Source organism: Schistosoma mansoni, chromosome 2 (genome assembly GCF_000237925.1).
Source record: "Schistosoma mansoni strain Puerto Rico chromosome 2, complete genome".
Lineage (NCBI taxonomy): Eukaryota > Metazoa > Platyhelminthes > Trematoda > Strigeidida > Schistosomatidae > Schistosoma > Schistosoma mansoni.
This window is the reverse complement of record NC_031496.1, coordinates 3,559,129-3,573,727: the sequence shown is the minus strand read 5'-3', so window position 1 is coordinate 3,573,727 and position 14,599 is coordinate 3,559,129. Positions and strand designations below refer to the sequence as shown.

General features: G+C 44.6%; 1 protein-coding gene across 1 annotated transcript; it reads right to left on the bottom strand.

The window, feature by feature from the left end:
- Positions 1–10,275: 10,275 nt before the first annotated feature.
- Smp_134030 (hypothetical protein) lies at positions 10,276–11,430 on the bottom strand. Its single transcript, XM_018795362.1, has one exon. The coding sequence runs from the start codon at positions 11,178–11,180 to the stop codon at positions 10,716–10,718; it is 465 nt and encodes a 154-aa protein (XP_018649683.1). The 5' UTR covers positions 11,181–11,430; the 3' UTR covers positions 10,276–10,715.
- Between the last annotated feature and the right edge of the window lie 3,169 nt (positions 11,431–14,599).

Genomic DNA, 14,599 nt, shown 5'->3' with positions numbered 1-14,599 from the left:
AACGCAAATTGCCCCAACGCCCTGGTACGGCCGAGAGTGGGGAGAGTCCACTCTCCCTCTCCAAATGCTCTCACATGGCCACGCGAATATATAGCCTCTGTCAGGGAAGTCCTACTCACTACCTTCTCGTGACACTACTGTTGTTTACAAAAGTGAGAGGACGAAAAGCGAATGTCCGGCGCTTTAACCGGGTTGGTGGATGTGGAGGGTCCACCTAGGGGAGTTGGAAAACCCTCATTCCAAACCAATAGTGCACATGGGCTCCAGTATCCTGATGGAACGAATGGCGAATGAACCTGCTGTTGATCACCGGCTACCATGTGACTGCATCTCCTTACGATGCTCCACTGCCTTGTGGATCAGACCTTTAGGCCAAAGGCTCGGGGTGTGGCCCCCTAAGAAAACCACCTGCTTCGGTTTGGGCACCCGGGTAGTATCACAGCCCACACACAAATGACATGAAATGACGCACTACACTAACTACACTGCTCTAGTTCCTAATAGAAGAAAGACAATTTACATTATTATTATTATTACCATTATTATTATTATTACTATTACTATTATTTACTACGTCGCTTTTTCACTCCCTTTATTCCCAAATTGTGTATCCTTCCTTTCCAACTTATGTAGTAGCTCGCCCATGGTGGAAACTCTTTCCTATCTAAACGATCTCCAGTCACTGTCTGGTTGAAAGTGAATGCTTCCACCGATTATGAATACTGAAGCAGTATTTCTGAAACCACGTACGCCGTTCAAGCTGGCTTCCTTCAACGTTCGCACACGAATGCAGATCAGACAACAGATAGGGCTGGCTATGTCTTTAGAAAGCCTTAATGTTGATGTTTGCCGTCTATCCGAGACCCGTATTCAAGACTCTAGTGAAGTACTACAAATTCGCTCTCCATCTGTCGCCTCGAAAAGCTTGTTTCACGTGCGCTTATCCGGGGACTCTGTGGCATCTTCGTCTGGTCTTGCAGGCGTTGGTGTTGCACTAAGCGCTAGGGCTGAGGCAGCACTAATCGATTGGATCCCCATTAACAGTCGGTTATGTGCTGTTAGACTAGAAAGTTCCATCAAAGTGAGAAGAAATCGGCGTGAGAAACGGTGTCTTTTCGTCATCGCCTATGCCCCGACAGATTGCAGCCCGGATGCAATCAAGGATGAGTTTTACCACCAGTTAACAGTTCTTCTCCAGAAAGCGCGTTCGACAGATATTGTAGTATTAGTCGGAGACTTGAATGCTCAGGTCGGGCGTCTAGGCACAGAAGAGAGTCGTTTAGGTGGCCGATGGGGACTTGTTGGTCGCAGGACAGATAACGGGGACCGTTTGCTGCAACTGTGCACAGACCACAACCTGTTTCTGACCAGCACTAACTTCCGGCACAGTCATCGCCGATGTGCCACCTGGCGTCCTCCCTCTGCATCTCAAGCCTGGACTCAGATTGATCACATCGCGATCAGCTACCGCTGGCGTGGTTGTGTACAAGACTGCCGCTCCTTTTGGAGTACCTATCTGGAGTCTGATCATGCCCTGGTCTGCGCCAATCTCACCTTACTTTTCAGTGGCCGAAGGATTGACCACCACCAACGGATCGATGTTAGTAAACTGGCTGCAACTTCTGTTGCAAGTAAGTATCGAGCGGAGCTAGCCTCTAGGCTAGCTACCATCCCACCGAAAAGTATAGATGAGCACTGGTTGCATCTTCACAACGCCATGAAAATGGCGAGTAAAGCCGCTTGCGGCTTCGCGAAACGTCCCGCTTACAAGCACTGGGTTTCTTCTGGCTCCTTACAACTGATGGAAGCCCGTCGGTCTACTCTACCACAAACGAAGGCTGTTACGTAATGAAATTGGGCAAAGCTTGCGTAAGGACCGAGAAGCCTGGTGGTCGGAGCGTGCTAATGAGATGGAAGCAGCAGCTGCATCTGGTAACTGCCGGAAGCTCTTCCAACTCATCCGAGCCACTGGCAGCAAGAAGTCTGGTGTGAGTGAAACAATCTACGAGGATGACGGGATGCTAATCACTAACATCTCTCGACGTCTTGGACGATGGGCGGAATTTTTCGAAGGGCAGTTCAACTGGCCTGCTGCTCCGGCAACATCAACCAGTTTGTCCTGCCCCCCATGGCCGGTGACGACTGATCCACCAAACGAGGCAGAAGTCAGCAAGGAACTCCAACTCTTGAAGCGCTACAAATCACCGGGCCCAGATGACTTACCTCCGGCTCTTCTTAAAGATGGTGATGACTTTCTGGCCAAGGAACTGACGGTGTTGTTTGCAAAGGTTTGGGAGCAAGAAAGTGTTCCAACATCATGGAATAAGTCGGTAGTCGTCCCTATCTTTAAAAAGGGTTCACGTTGTTCCTGTAACAACTATCGGGGGATAAGTCTACTTCCGAACTATTGGCTTCTGTCATTCTTCGTAGGTTGTTTAAAACCCGAGAACGATTGACTCGCGAGGAGCAGGCTGGTTTTCGTTCTGGTCGAGGATGCATTGATCACATCTTCACCCTCCGCCAAATGTTAGAACACCGTCATACTTATCGCAGGCCAACAATCGTAGTGTTTCTTGATATCAGGGCGGCCTTCGATTCGTTGGACAGGACTGTTCTCTGGGATTGTCTATTGAAGAAGGGTGTGCCTGAGAAGTTCATTAACATCTTAAAGGCCCTGTATACGAACACCTCAGGCAGAGTGACGGCATACAACCACCTTTCTCCCTTGTTTCATTCGAGCAGTGGGGTTAGGCAGGGTTGCCCAATCTAACCATTTCTCTCCAACTTTGCCATCGACGACATCCTGGAAACAGCTCTGATGGATGTAAGTAATGGCGGTGTGGATCTGCTGCCTGGAGAACGACTTCTCGACCTTGAGTATGAGGATGATATTGTCCTACTGTGCGATAATGCCCAAGGCATGCAATCCGCACTTAATCAGTTGACAATCAGTGTCCGCAGGTACAGCATGTGCTTTGCACCCTCCAAGTGCAAGGTACTCCTACAAGACTGGCAGGATTCTCATCCTGTACTCACCCTAGATGGTGAGCAGATTGAAGTAGTTGAGAAGTTCGTGTATCTAGGTAGCTACATAAGTGCTGGTGGGGGCGTGACTGATGAGATTGATGCACGTATAATGAAAGCCAGAGCGGCTTATGCCAATCTGGGCCATCTTTGGCGCCTTCGTGATGTTAGTCTGGCTGTAAAAGGTCGGATCTACAACGCGTCGGTGAGAGCAGTTTTGCTCTATGCTTGTGAAACCTGGCCTCTCCGAGTTGAGGATGTTAGAAGTCTCTCTGTGTTCGATCATCGTTGTCTCCGAAGGATTGCTGACATTCAGTCGCAACACCATGTTAGTAATGCAGAGGTTCGGCATCGTGTGTTCGGGCGCAGAGACGATAATTCAATTGGTGTCACCATCTTGAAACACCGACTTCGGTGGCTTGGACATGTTTTACGAATGTCGTCCCAGAGACTTCCACGTCGTGCATTATTTGCCGACTCTGGGACTGGTTGGAAAAAGCGGAGAGGAGGTCAGTGTATGACATGGTGTCGTGGCATGAAAGAAAGCTGCAAAGGGCTAGCTTCTGTTGGTCCTTCACGACTCCCTGGCTGGGGTCCGAGAGATGATGCAACACAGTGGCTAGAGACGTTATCAGATATGGCTCAGAATAGAAGCCAGTGGCGATCCTGCTGCAACCTTCTTTTACTTTCTACATAAAGAGTGGTTCTAACTTTCTTAACTGAAAGAGTCTTCTGGTTGTACATTTCAGTCCGCCTTATCTTTTCATCCCTTCTCTTCCTACTTTCATTATTTTGTGTGGCGCATATGTATCTGGTGCCCTTTTGTACCAATATATATGTGTTTAAATAAATAAATAAAATAAATAAACGCAAATTACATAATTAATATTGAGTGATAGAGATAAAAGTCCATGATATGAAGCTCTAAGTTATGTTAGTGTTGTTAAGAAGTTTTAGGACAGGATGAAACAGTTGTTTTAACACACTTTGATGTTCAGTTATCCAAAATATGAAGACATCTGACTGATGGTCAGAGGATAGCTGAGATACAGGAACATGAATAACTGATTAATGAAAACAGGGAAATCCATGAAAGTTAATGATAGGTCAGAGGTGACATGATATCAAATTCGATTGACCTTTTCAATTAATATTAATGTCTAAAGTTTCTTTAGTATTTAATATGACAATATCTATTAGTTCCGACTAATCTTTATTGATTTTCAGTAAATTTGCGTCTTTGTTAAATCATCAGTTTTTCTGTTTGTGTAATTCTATACTTATAATTCTTTGGTCTTATACACTTCTTTGAAACTATCTCAAATATTTATCACCTACCGTAAATTATATTATTATCTCTTATACTTTCCTATTGACCACTTTAATCTCTCGATTTGTTGATAGGCGATGGGGTATTTTGAAAAGATACATACTAGTCCCAGGTCCTACATAGTCTATGAATGGTTGTAAAATCTGATAATCTTAGTAATTTGAAGATGTTGAGATAATAAGGTCAAGTCTCAACAAAAAGCTCACAAATAACGTTGTAACAGGATATAAGGAGAGAATCGAAAGCGATGAAGGAACGAGAAGCAAGAGTGTGGTAAGGTATTACAGATATAAAAGATAATTTATGAACTTAATTTGCTCCAATGTCCTTTTAGCAGCTGTCTTGGTATGAAGTGAAATCAAGGAATATGCACTTAATAAATATCTTAATCTCAGTTGACTATTTAACCTATTACATGAAACAGAAATACATCTGCTAGATAGCGTTTGAAACCAAGTATGTGAAGATAACGTCACCAAATTATGTAGATGTGAATGACAAAAGATGGATATAACAAAAGATCAGGTCTTTAGACTTTGCCATACATACCTCAGTTTGAGCAGCCAGATTTTTAATGGTTACACGGTCAGCAGATGAAACGATATCCACTTAAAAGTCCATGACCTATAAGATAGAAAAAAGGCGGCCAGCATGATCAAAAGATCGCTAATGACCAAGCATTCATAAAATTAATCTCTAATTTATTAAGATAATTTTACTTTTGTTTGGGGGGGAGGTCGAAAACATCTTATAAACTGAACTTATATTGTCTTCCTTGGCCCACTAAATCAATTTCGGTTATTGAGGGTTAGGACTTACCTACTACCAGGTGTCAGTAACTTTATCAATAGAAACCTCGATATACATAAAGAACGCTGTGCAAGGGTTCTTGGTCGACCTTAGTATGCCTATTAAAAAATCCTCAAGTCATCAAGAGGCGTTTGGTCAAGCGCAATGTGCGGAATTCAATAGCTCACATGCTTATTTCTACGAACCACGCCTAGGCAAAACTGATAATGTAGTTACTCTTGTTTATGGTTGGAATGTGACCTTGGCAGTAGTATGTACTGTACCAGTCAGGAAACTGAATGGTTGGCTAGAGGGTGAGATATCTAACAAGAAAGGACGGCAAAATATTATAGCCACTATACTAATCCAAGTAGAAAAGTCTGGTAAATATTCTTAGACAAACGGAGAATGGTCGGAATGCATACTAAACGGTAATTTGGGTATTTCACATTTGAGGACATTTTCGAAAACTTTGAGAGCAAGAACTGGTTGAGGCTAAGGGTTCTATCCGCATACGGAGTCATGAGACAGTGTAGTACGTAGTACTGTCACCTGTCGATACGAACCTTTGACTAATTCTGATGGATCAAAAACAGAATTCAGGGGCAGGTTTCTGTCAGTCTTCCAGTACTTTGTATTCATGTGTAGGGTATATGCTGTACTCACAGACACATCTCCAACTGGTTAAGTCCTATTTGGATACCTTGTGTATAATCGGACAGTGAAAAAATATTATTCGTCTACTCAAGGTTGAAAAGTCGCCTTCCAGGTAACAGATATACATAGCCATTAATACACTCTCTTCAGAGCTGTTTCTAGAATGTCATCAGTTGGGAAGATGAAGAATAGTAAGATTAAGGGCGAGACTAAAGAACATGGACGACCTTTGAACGGATCTTAAATGACCTTGAGAAATATTAGCCAATCAGAAGACAGTTATCATACAGTAAAAATATATTATACAAAACTCAAAAATTAAAGGGGATACTTTTCTTTTACATGAATCAAAAACTTCTCAAGGTCAGATATAGGTTCAGAAGTTCTAAAATCATAGTGCATCCGGCACAGGAACTCATCCCTGTGGCTCCATAGTAGTCGACCTCTGGAACCACAATAAAGTCCCGAAAATCCTTTCAGCCTCAACCACATAGTTTCAGTGTTGTCGGTATGTTGGTATGGTTTAGGGTTTAGGGTTAAGGTTTAGGGTTACGGTTTAGGGTTAAAGATGAGACTATAAATTATGGACGGCATTTGAGCGACGCTAGAGTGAATCTGAGAGTGTCAACGTAATAGCTAAGACTAAATGAGGGTTATAAACCCGCGTGAAAAATTCAAATTATGATTTACAGTTCATGATTAAAGCTAGGAATTATACTTAGGGTTTTCATCACGAACTGACATCAGCTATAATGCCACAACTCTACCCAAATGTATAATTGAATTTTGCGCCAAAATCTTATAATAACTTATCTTGTAGACGCTTAATTATCATGTTTACTTTAAAATCCGTTGTAAACCGACCGTACGTAAGCGTCAGGTACCGAACTTAGCGCCGTGACCTTGAAAACCCGCGAAAGCTTCTGATTGGCTCGTCCATGTTCTTTAGTCTCGCCGGAGAATTTCTACCCCCCATCTTAGCGTAGACTATTTAAGGAAGATGTCTACCTGAAGGTGAAATTAGTAAACACCTCTGTGTAAAGCAGGTAACTTTTGACCTTTGGCTGGTTTGAAATTCAGCCCAAAGGTACCTCTTGAGCTGGAAGAGTGCAAGGAGCAGCGCGAATAGAAGAGAAGTTCAAATAGTTCTGCAGTCCGTTCTGCTGTGTTGGGTCTCCAGTTTCTGGGTATTACCTCTTAGGTTAGTGCCCAAACAACCAATAAAGGGGAAATAAAGCGGAAAATGCATTGGAAAATAAGTCGTAAATAAAGGGGAAATGCATCGAAATGTCTGCTTTTTCGCCTGTCCGGGGGAAATAAAGCGTAATTTCCCCTTTCTGTCGCTCTGTTTTTCAAATGTCGCTAAATTACCGATTTCTCCCCTAAATATCCGACGAATAACCGACTTTTCCCCTAAATATCCGACGAATAGCCGACTTTTCCCCTAAATAACCGACGAATAGCCGAATAGCTTAGTCACAACATGTTGTGACTAAGCTTAAGATGTTTAAGGGACAGTTGACAGCTTATGAAACATATAGAATACACTTACATACAGAAATAAAACCATTGACAACAATTAAGAGGCACGGTAAAAAAAAGTCAGCGAATTTTAAGGCCGCCAGTTAAGAGTAACAATCGTGACAAATCAGCCACGGGTTGAAATTACTTCTCACCTCAACGACCTTGAACGACTTGCACCGGGGCGGTCAAATGGTTGTGGATGGAATAGAAAAAGCTTTCGCTTAACGGGCTTCCGTGTCTAGTAGCAGTGGATCACCAATACCTCCAGGCAAAAACCTAGGTATATTAACGATAATAGAAGAAAAAAGAAATTGGTAAATCATAATAAGATGTTGTCCTTAGTCCTTAAAAATATATCAAGTTTCCTCTTAAAGGACTCCTGGGAAGTCGCATGAACTAGCTCAGTCGGCAGCGAATTCCAGCATTTGACGACTCTTAAGGAGTAGAAGTTGTGTCTACAGTCCGTTCTGCTATGTTCGGTCTCCAGTTTCTGGGTGTTACCTCTTAGGTTAGTATCGTCACCTCTAAGATGCCTGTACTCTAACGGGTAAAGGTTAAGTGATTGGAGGTGCTCTTCATAAAGTTTGAATTTGAGTCCCCGAACTGATTTCATGGCTCGAAGTTGGATACGTTCCAGAATGTCCTTTGCTTTTGGAGGAAGGGAGGAAATACTATGTTTCCGTACTCTAAATGGGGACGAATAAAACTGTTGAAGATTATGTGGAAAGTTCTACCGTCAAACTGGCCAAAAATGCGCTTCAATGTTACCAGTGCAAGGTTTTCTTGAAAGGCATTCTTGTTGCAGTTACCGTACGACTTCAAGTCGTAGGGTACCAACACTCCTAAATCTTTTTCGACTTGGGACACTTCTAGAGAGGAGTTTCCCACGTTGTAACTATAGTCTGCAACATGTCGCAGATAGACTACTTTACACTTTGAAAAGTTGAATGTAAGTCCGTTGTCGTCTGCCCAACTTTGAGGTCGAGTCAGATCCTCCTGAAGTACTTGTATATCCTGAAGATACCGCCAGCTACAATCCTCTTGGTTACGTGTCTCTCTCCAAAGTTTTACGCCATCAGCAAAATGCAATGTCAGACGAAACTTGTTGTGGAAGGTCGTTAATGTAAATCAAGAAGAGAAGAGGTCCTAGTATTGAGCCCTGAGGGATCACACTAGGACATTCTATAGCCCGAGAGAAAGTGAAGTTAACCCTGACCTTAAAATGTCGGTTTTCGAGATGTGGGGCGAGCCAGTCAATCAGAGGTGATTTGATACCCAATCGTCTAAACATATTGATAAGACATATGGTTGACCCCATCAAAAGCTTTTGAGAAATCAAGGTAAATAACATCAACCTTCCGCTTACTATCAAGGATCCCCGTCCATTTGTCCACCTCAGTCAGTTATACAAGAGTGAGCCTTCCTGAAACCATGCTGTTGGGGTGAGAAGTCTAGGGATAATAAGTAGTCGTGTATACCATCGCATGTCAGGGACTCCATAATTTCAGAAGGTATAGAGAGAAGGGCCACCGGTCGGTCGCTTGAAGGTTCACTGCGTCCACCTCCTTTTATAATTGGTGTAATGTCAGCCAGCTTCCAGATTTCCGGTAGTTTGCCTCGGCTTAGCGAGTGTGAAAACATTACGCCAATTGGTGTTGCCAGAATTGAAGCTGCTTCACTCAGTATAGCAGAATGAACCGTATCCGGACCGGGAAAAGTGTCTTTTCCTAAGTGCTGGAGTTTATGGAACACCAGGTCAGCGCTCATGTTGCAGGTGAAGCCTTAATCAGTGTAGTTGATGTGGGTCGGTTGAAATGTTCAAGAGTATTGTTCAGTCCGAATCAGTGAGTATGAAATATGCGTATTCAAACTTCGTTCCCGTATTTGGTTTATCTAATTCCGCTAATTACTAACGCGAGTTAGGTCGATGATTATGTACCGGTAGTGATCAGCAAACGACCTATCTGGAGCCAGATACTGGGCTACTAAAAAGTGTCTACGGTCATACTTGAAAGATTCAAAACATAGGCCTGGGATTACTTCTTCATCAAGTAAGCACCAATATGGAAGTCTTTCCTGCGAACTACACATGACGGTTGGCCTATATGTGTTTGCAAGACTTTGTAATGGTGTTGGTAACTGACCGCGTGATTCTTGAGGCTGAAAACATAATTACTGAGAAGGTTTACAACCAACATTTAACAATCTGAGCAGGTCGGTAACGGTGAACGCAATTAATCGACATGGCATGGCTCGGTCAGGCAGGCGCGTTTATTCTGTCTAATCTCTTGCCTGCTGTATCAAATATATCACTCTCTTCCCAGCCCATATGTGTTCTTCAGAAGTGCTATACATCATATCACTAACTGTCAAGATATGATTGGTCGTTGTAGAGAATGATTTGACTTTGGTGTAAGAACCTATACATTAGGTATTCATATAGCAAATCTACAATTTCGGGATTAGGTCTGTTATTCTGGTAACCAAGATACGTATACTAATATTGAACTACGCCATAGTTCTACAACTTCTTTATAAAACTTTCATTGTACTGGTCTTCTTTCACACACAGACACACTTGTGCCTTAGATAGCATAGACCACCTATACATCTAAATCACATCAGTTTCTGAGTCCCTTTTTCCCATTTCTTCCTTTCTAAATCGGTATTCGATTCCTCTAGTGTGCATTACTTATACTGGCAGGTGTGAGTAATATGTATGAGGAACTAGAAGAAAGATTCTTACTGCCAGAAGGAGAAGAAAGGGAAAAACAGTCTGTTGGAATAGCAACAGGAATGGAAGAACGATGGAGTTTTGTGATGTTTAAATAAATCAATGACTTTGTAGTGGATGTCGAGTCGTGGACGGACTATGATCACCACTACTATTCGATTACGCGTACAAATATGACTTGGTTCCCTTGATAGCCCGTAAACCAGAAGGCTTTACTAGTCCAGATCAAGTATATTTATTGGCGATCTCGTGGTATCGAAATAATACCGAGACGTGCCAAAGAGTACAAGCGAACAAGCAGTGCGTGAGCAAGCTCGAACCAAACCAGGCGGTATATGGAACAAGAAGTGAAACGGATACAGTTAAACAAATACAGTAAAACAATCTCTGGTACAATTGGTTACAATAATAATAATTGTTTCTATTATTCCAATCGTGTTCTTATCGAGACTGGCCGGTCACTACAGGAGCCCCCCGCTAGAAAGGATTTACACTTTCGATACGTAGCGGTTTCATTCGTGGGACTGATCGCGAAACGTGCAATTGTAGGACGAAAACGTTGGCAGAACAGGGAGTGATCGTTGATCCTCGAGTTGCCACCAAAAGTCTTTGACGTAGAACGGTACCAGAAGGAACGTGCTGTATTGATTGCTTGGATTAGCATGCTACACCAGAGTGGTTTGTATCCAGAATCTGAAGGTTGCGTTCGTAGAGGTCCGGACCAGAAACGCTGCAGACGTAGGACGAAACCAGATTGAACCAAGGAACCAGATGCGACCAGGATAACCATGTTCGGGACCAAATGTATATCATACGTATTTGGAGCCAGAGAGATCGACTGAGTGCCTTGACTAGAGCGTGGGTGATCAGGCCAGCTTTCGCGAAAGTTGACTGAAGTCGACGATACCGTAACAGCGATGGTCGGAGGCGTAGGCTCGGGGTAAACAAAAAAAATGATAGAAAAAGAGAAAAGTGTAGCTTTCTTGTAGTATAGGGGCAGATTCCTATACTGTATCCGTAGTTGGTTATGAGGTTAGTCGAGAAAGCGTACGGGTAAGCGTACTCGGCGACCAGAACGTGAGACGGTAGTCTCGTTCGAACCTCGTGAGCCTGCAATCTCATCCGCAGTCAAGGGCGGTGTGGTCTGTAGGTCTGGACGTGAGACGGAAGTCTCGTCCGTAGACGGGGCAGATGACACGTGCTGTTGACTGGGACGTGAGAATGTGGTCTCAGGTGCATCTAGCGTGGGATCCGAAGTAGATGTAGAAATCCCGCTAGAAGCTCTGATGGGTCTAACATTGGGTCTCGGCTTATCAGGTATAGCACTGTCATCGACGTGTGCTGGCTTGAGACGATCAATGCTGACTGTTTCGATGCGGCCACGTCGATCAACCTTGAAGGTCTTTTCGTGACGGGAAATCACGTGAAAAGGTCCTTCGTAAGGCTGTTGTAGAGGTTTGCGTACCGAATCTACTCGTATGAAAACATGTGAACAGGTAGATAACTCTCGAGGGAGAGCGACCTGTCGATGTTGTATACGAGTTGACACCGGAGTCAGTGTTCGCATGAATGCAGACAGTCGTTGGACGTAGTCTGATTCGCCGAACTTAGTGCTGCTCCGTGGTGTGAAAAATTCCCCAGGCAGACGCAATGTCGTGCCGTAAACAAGTTCAGCGACGGAACATTGAATATCTGCCTTTAGACTCGTTCTGATTCCCAGGAGGACGAGCGGAAGGGTTTCGTACCAATTGTTGTTTTCGTGTGCTCGAAGAGCACTTTTAAGTTGGCGATGAAACCGTTCAACTAAACCGTTTGATGCTGGATGGTAGGCGGTAGTGCGTATGCGTTCCGTACCAAGCAGCCGTGTTAGTGAGGAGAATAATGCGGACTCAAATTGTTGTCCTCGGTCAGTCGTGACAGTCGAGGGACAACCGTACATAGCTATCCATCGTTCTACGAAGCGGTGAGCAACTGTCTCCGCCGTAATAGACGTGATGGGAATAGCTTCGGGCCATCTTGTGAAACGATCAATGCATGTGAGTATGTGATCATACCCGTGCGATGGTGGTAATGGTCCTACAATGTCTATGTGAACGTGATCGAAGCGAGCATCAGGCGTAGCGAAAGTGCCAATAGGGGCAGCTACGTGCCTGTGCACTTTTGATCGTTGACATTGTAAACATTGTTTTACCCACATACGGACATCTTTATTCATTGACGGCCAGACGTATCGTGCAGCTATGAGGCGTAGGGTGGCTGCGATACCAGGATGAGATAGACCATGAAGGGCATCAAAGACGAGACGGCGATAAGCGGAGGGTACGATGGGTCGAGGGAGGCCCGTGGAAGTATCGCATAGGATAGTACCAGAGCTAGTAGCTAGGGGTACTTCCCGGCACTGAAGGGACGTAGACTGTTGTGCTTCCGTGCATGAAGTATCGTTTGCTTGGGCGGCGGCTATAGCAGGTAGATCGAGCACTGGCAAAGTAACTGCATTCAGTTGGATACGTGATAAAGCATCAGCAACACAGTTCGACTCGCCTTTGACATGACGAAGGTCTGTCGTGAACTGGGAGATATAGTCCAAATGTCTGCACTCTCGTGGTGAGTAGCGGTCAGACTTGGTATGCAGAGCATACGTCAAGGGCTTATGGTCGGTGAATAAGATGAAATTACGACCTTCTACAGCGTGCCGGAAATGTTTGATGGCGCAGTAGGCTGCTAGCAGTTCGCGACCAAAAGCGCTATATCTCGTCTCCGTGGGAGTGAGGCGTCGTGAGAAAAATTCGAGGGGCTGCCAACTACCGGAGATATTCTGTTGCATAACGGCTCCTATGGCGAAATCCGATGCATCAACCGCTATACTAAGCGAGGCTGATGGGTCAGGATGCACGAGAAGTGTGGCTTGAGCTAGGGCCGTTTTGATATCTGAAAATGCAGTACGTGCGGCGTCGTTCCATTCCAGTTTGCGTGGATTACCGCGAAGTAAATCGGTTAACGGTCGTAACTGTTCTGCCGCGTGCGAAATGAAGCGTCGGTAGAAGTTGACCAAACCGAGAAATGCCTTCAGTTCCTTGAGTGTGGACGGTACAGTGTACTCCATTATAGTACGTACTTTATCCTCACAAGGTAGAATACCCTCATGCTTAATAACATGACCTAAGAATTTCATTTCCTTCTTCCCGAGTTCACACTTATCGGGGTTGACTATTATTCCATTATCCGAAAGGCGCTGGAATAGTAGCGTCAGGTGTTGATAATGTTCATCTACGTTTGATGATGCGATTAGCAGGTCATCAATATAGACGTGAACAAAATCTAGGTCTCGTACAATGCTATCGATAAACCTTTGGAAAGTTTGAGCAGCATTCCGTAATCCAAATGGCATTCGTAGGAACTCAAATAAACCGAAAGGAGTCGTGATGGCAGTTTTCTCTATATCTTCAAGAGCGACTGGGATCTGATGATATGCTCGTATCAGATCGATCTTGGAAAAAATTGTCGTGCCCTTGAGTGATGCCGTGATGTCATGTATGTGGGGGATGGGATAGCTATCGAAACGTGTAGCTGTGTTTAACGCTCGGTAGTCTCCGCATGGTCTCCAACTAACCCCATCCTTCTTTCGAACCATGTGGAGAGGTGAGGCCCAAGGACTGTGAGAAGGACGAATAATACCAGTAGCTAGTAAATTGTCAAACTCACGTTTAGCGAAAGCTAATTTGTCCGGTGCCAGTCGGCGAGGTCTTGCCGTGACTGGTGGTCCGCGGGTGACTATGTGGTGTACCACACGATTGGTCACCGATGGAGTCTCCTCGAGAGGTTTAGTTAATTTGGGGAATTTCTGAAATAAAACGTGGAATAAATCGTCACGCGAATGAAATACACCTGTGATTCGGTACGCGTTTGTGTGGGCTTTAGAGCCCATAAAGTTGCTGTTCGACGAAGTATCAATTAGCTGCAGCCTACGTGAATCGACTAGCAATTCATAGTGCTGTAGGAAATCGATACCGAGTATAGCTGTGGGAACATCGGCAATGATGAACGTCCACAGATACTGTCGTCGGTTGCTCAGGTTGACCGTAAGTTGTCGTGTACCATAGGTGGGAATGACTGAGCCATTCGCAGCGCGTAGTCGAAGCATAGTGGCTTGAGACTTACTGTTACCGATAGGTACGACAGAAACTTGGGCACCCGTATCCACAAGGTACCTAGCGTTGGTGCGATAATCGTGCACGTAAAATAAACGGCCAACCTGAGGTGAAGTGCCGGCGAGTACGGCCGCATTTACTCGCCGGCTGAGAAGTTTCCCGCCTTGTATGAGCAGGGAGCTCGACAATGACGGGCACCGGCTCCGAAAGCACGGTGAAACCAGCACCAACCTGGAATCGCTTCCGAAACCGCCTTCTGGCGTGGCTTGGAAGATGCCCGCTTGGGGCGAGTCGTTACGGCTTTTCGAGATTGTGACCTGGGTCGGGGGACGTAGGGGGCTGGCACATTTACGCGGTCTCGGAAACTGAGACGACATTAACCATTTGTAGGTA

Coding starts and splice junctions, on each gene's coding strand:
- Smp_134030 (XM_018795362.1), bottom strand. CDS start 11,180: ATGAGATTGCAGGCTCACGAGGTTCGAACGAGACTACCGTCTCACGTT.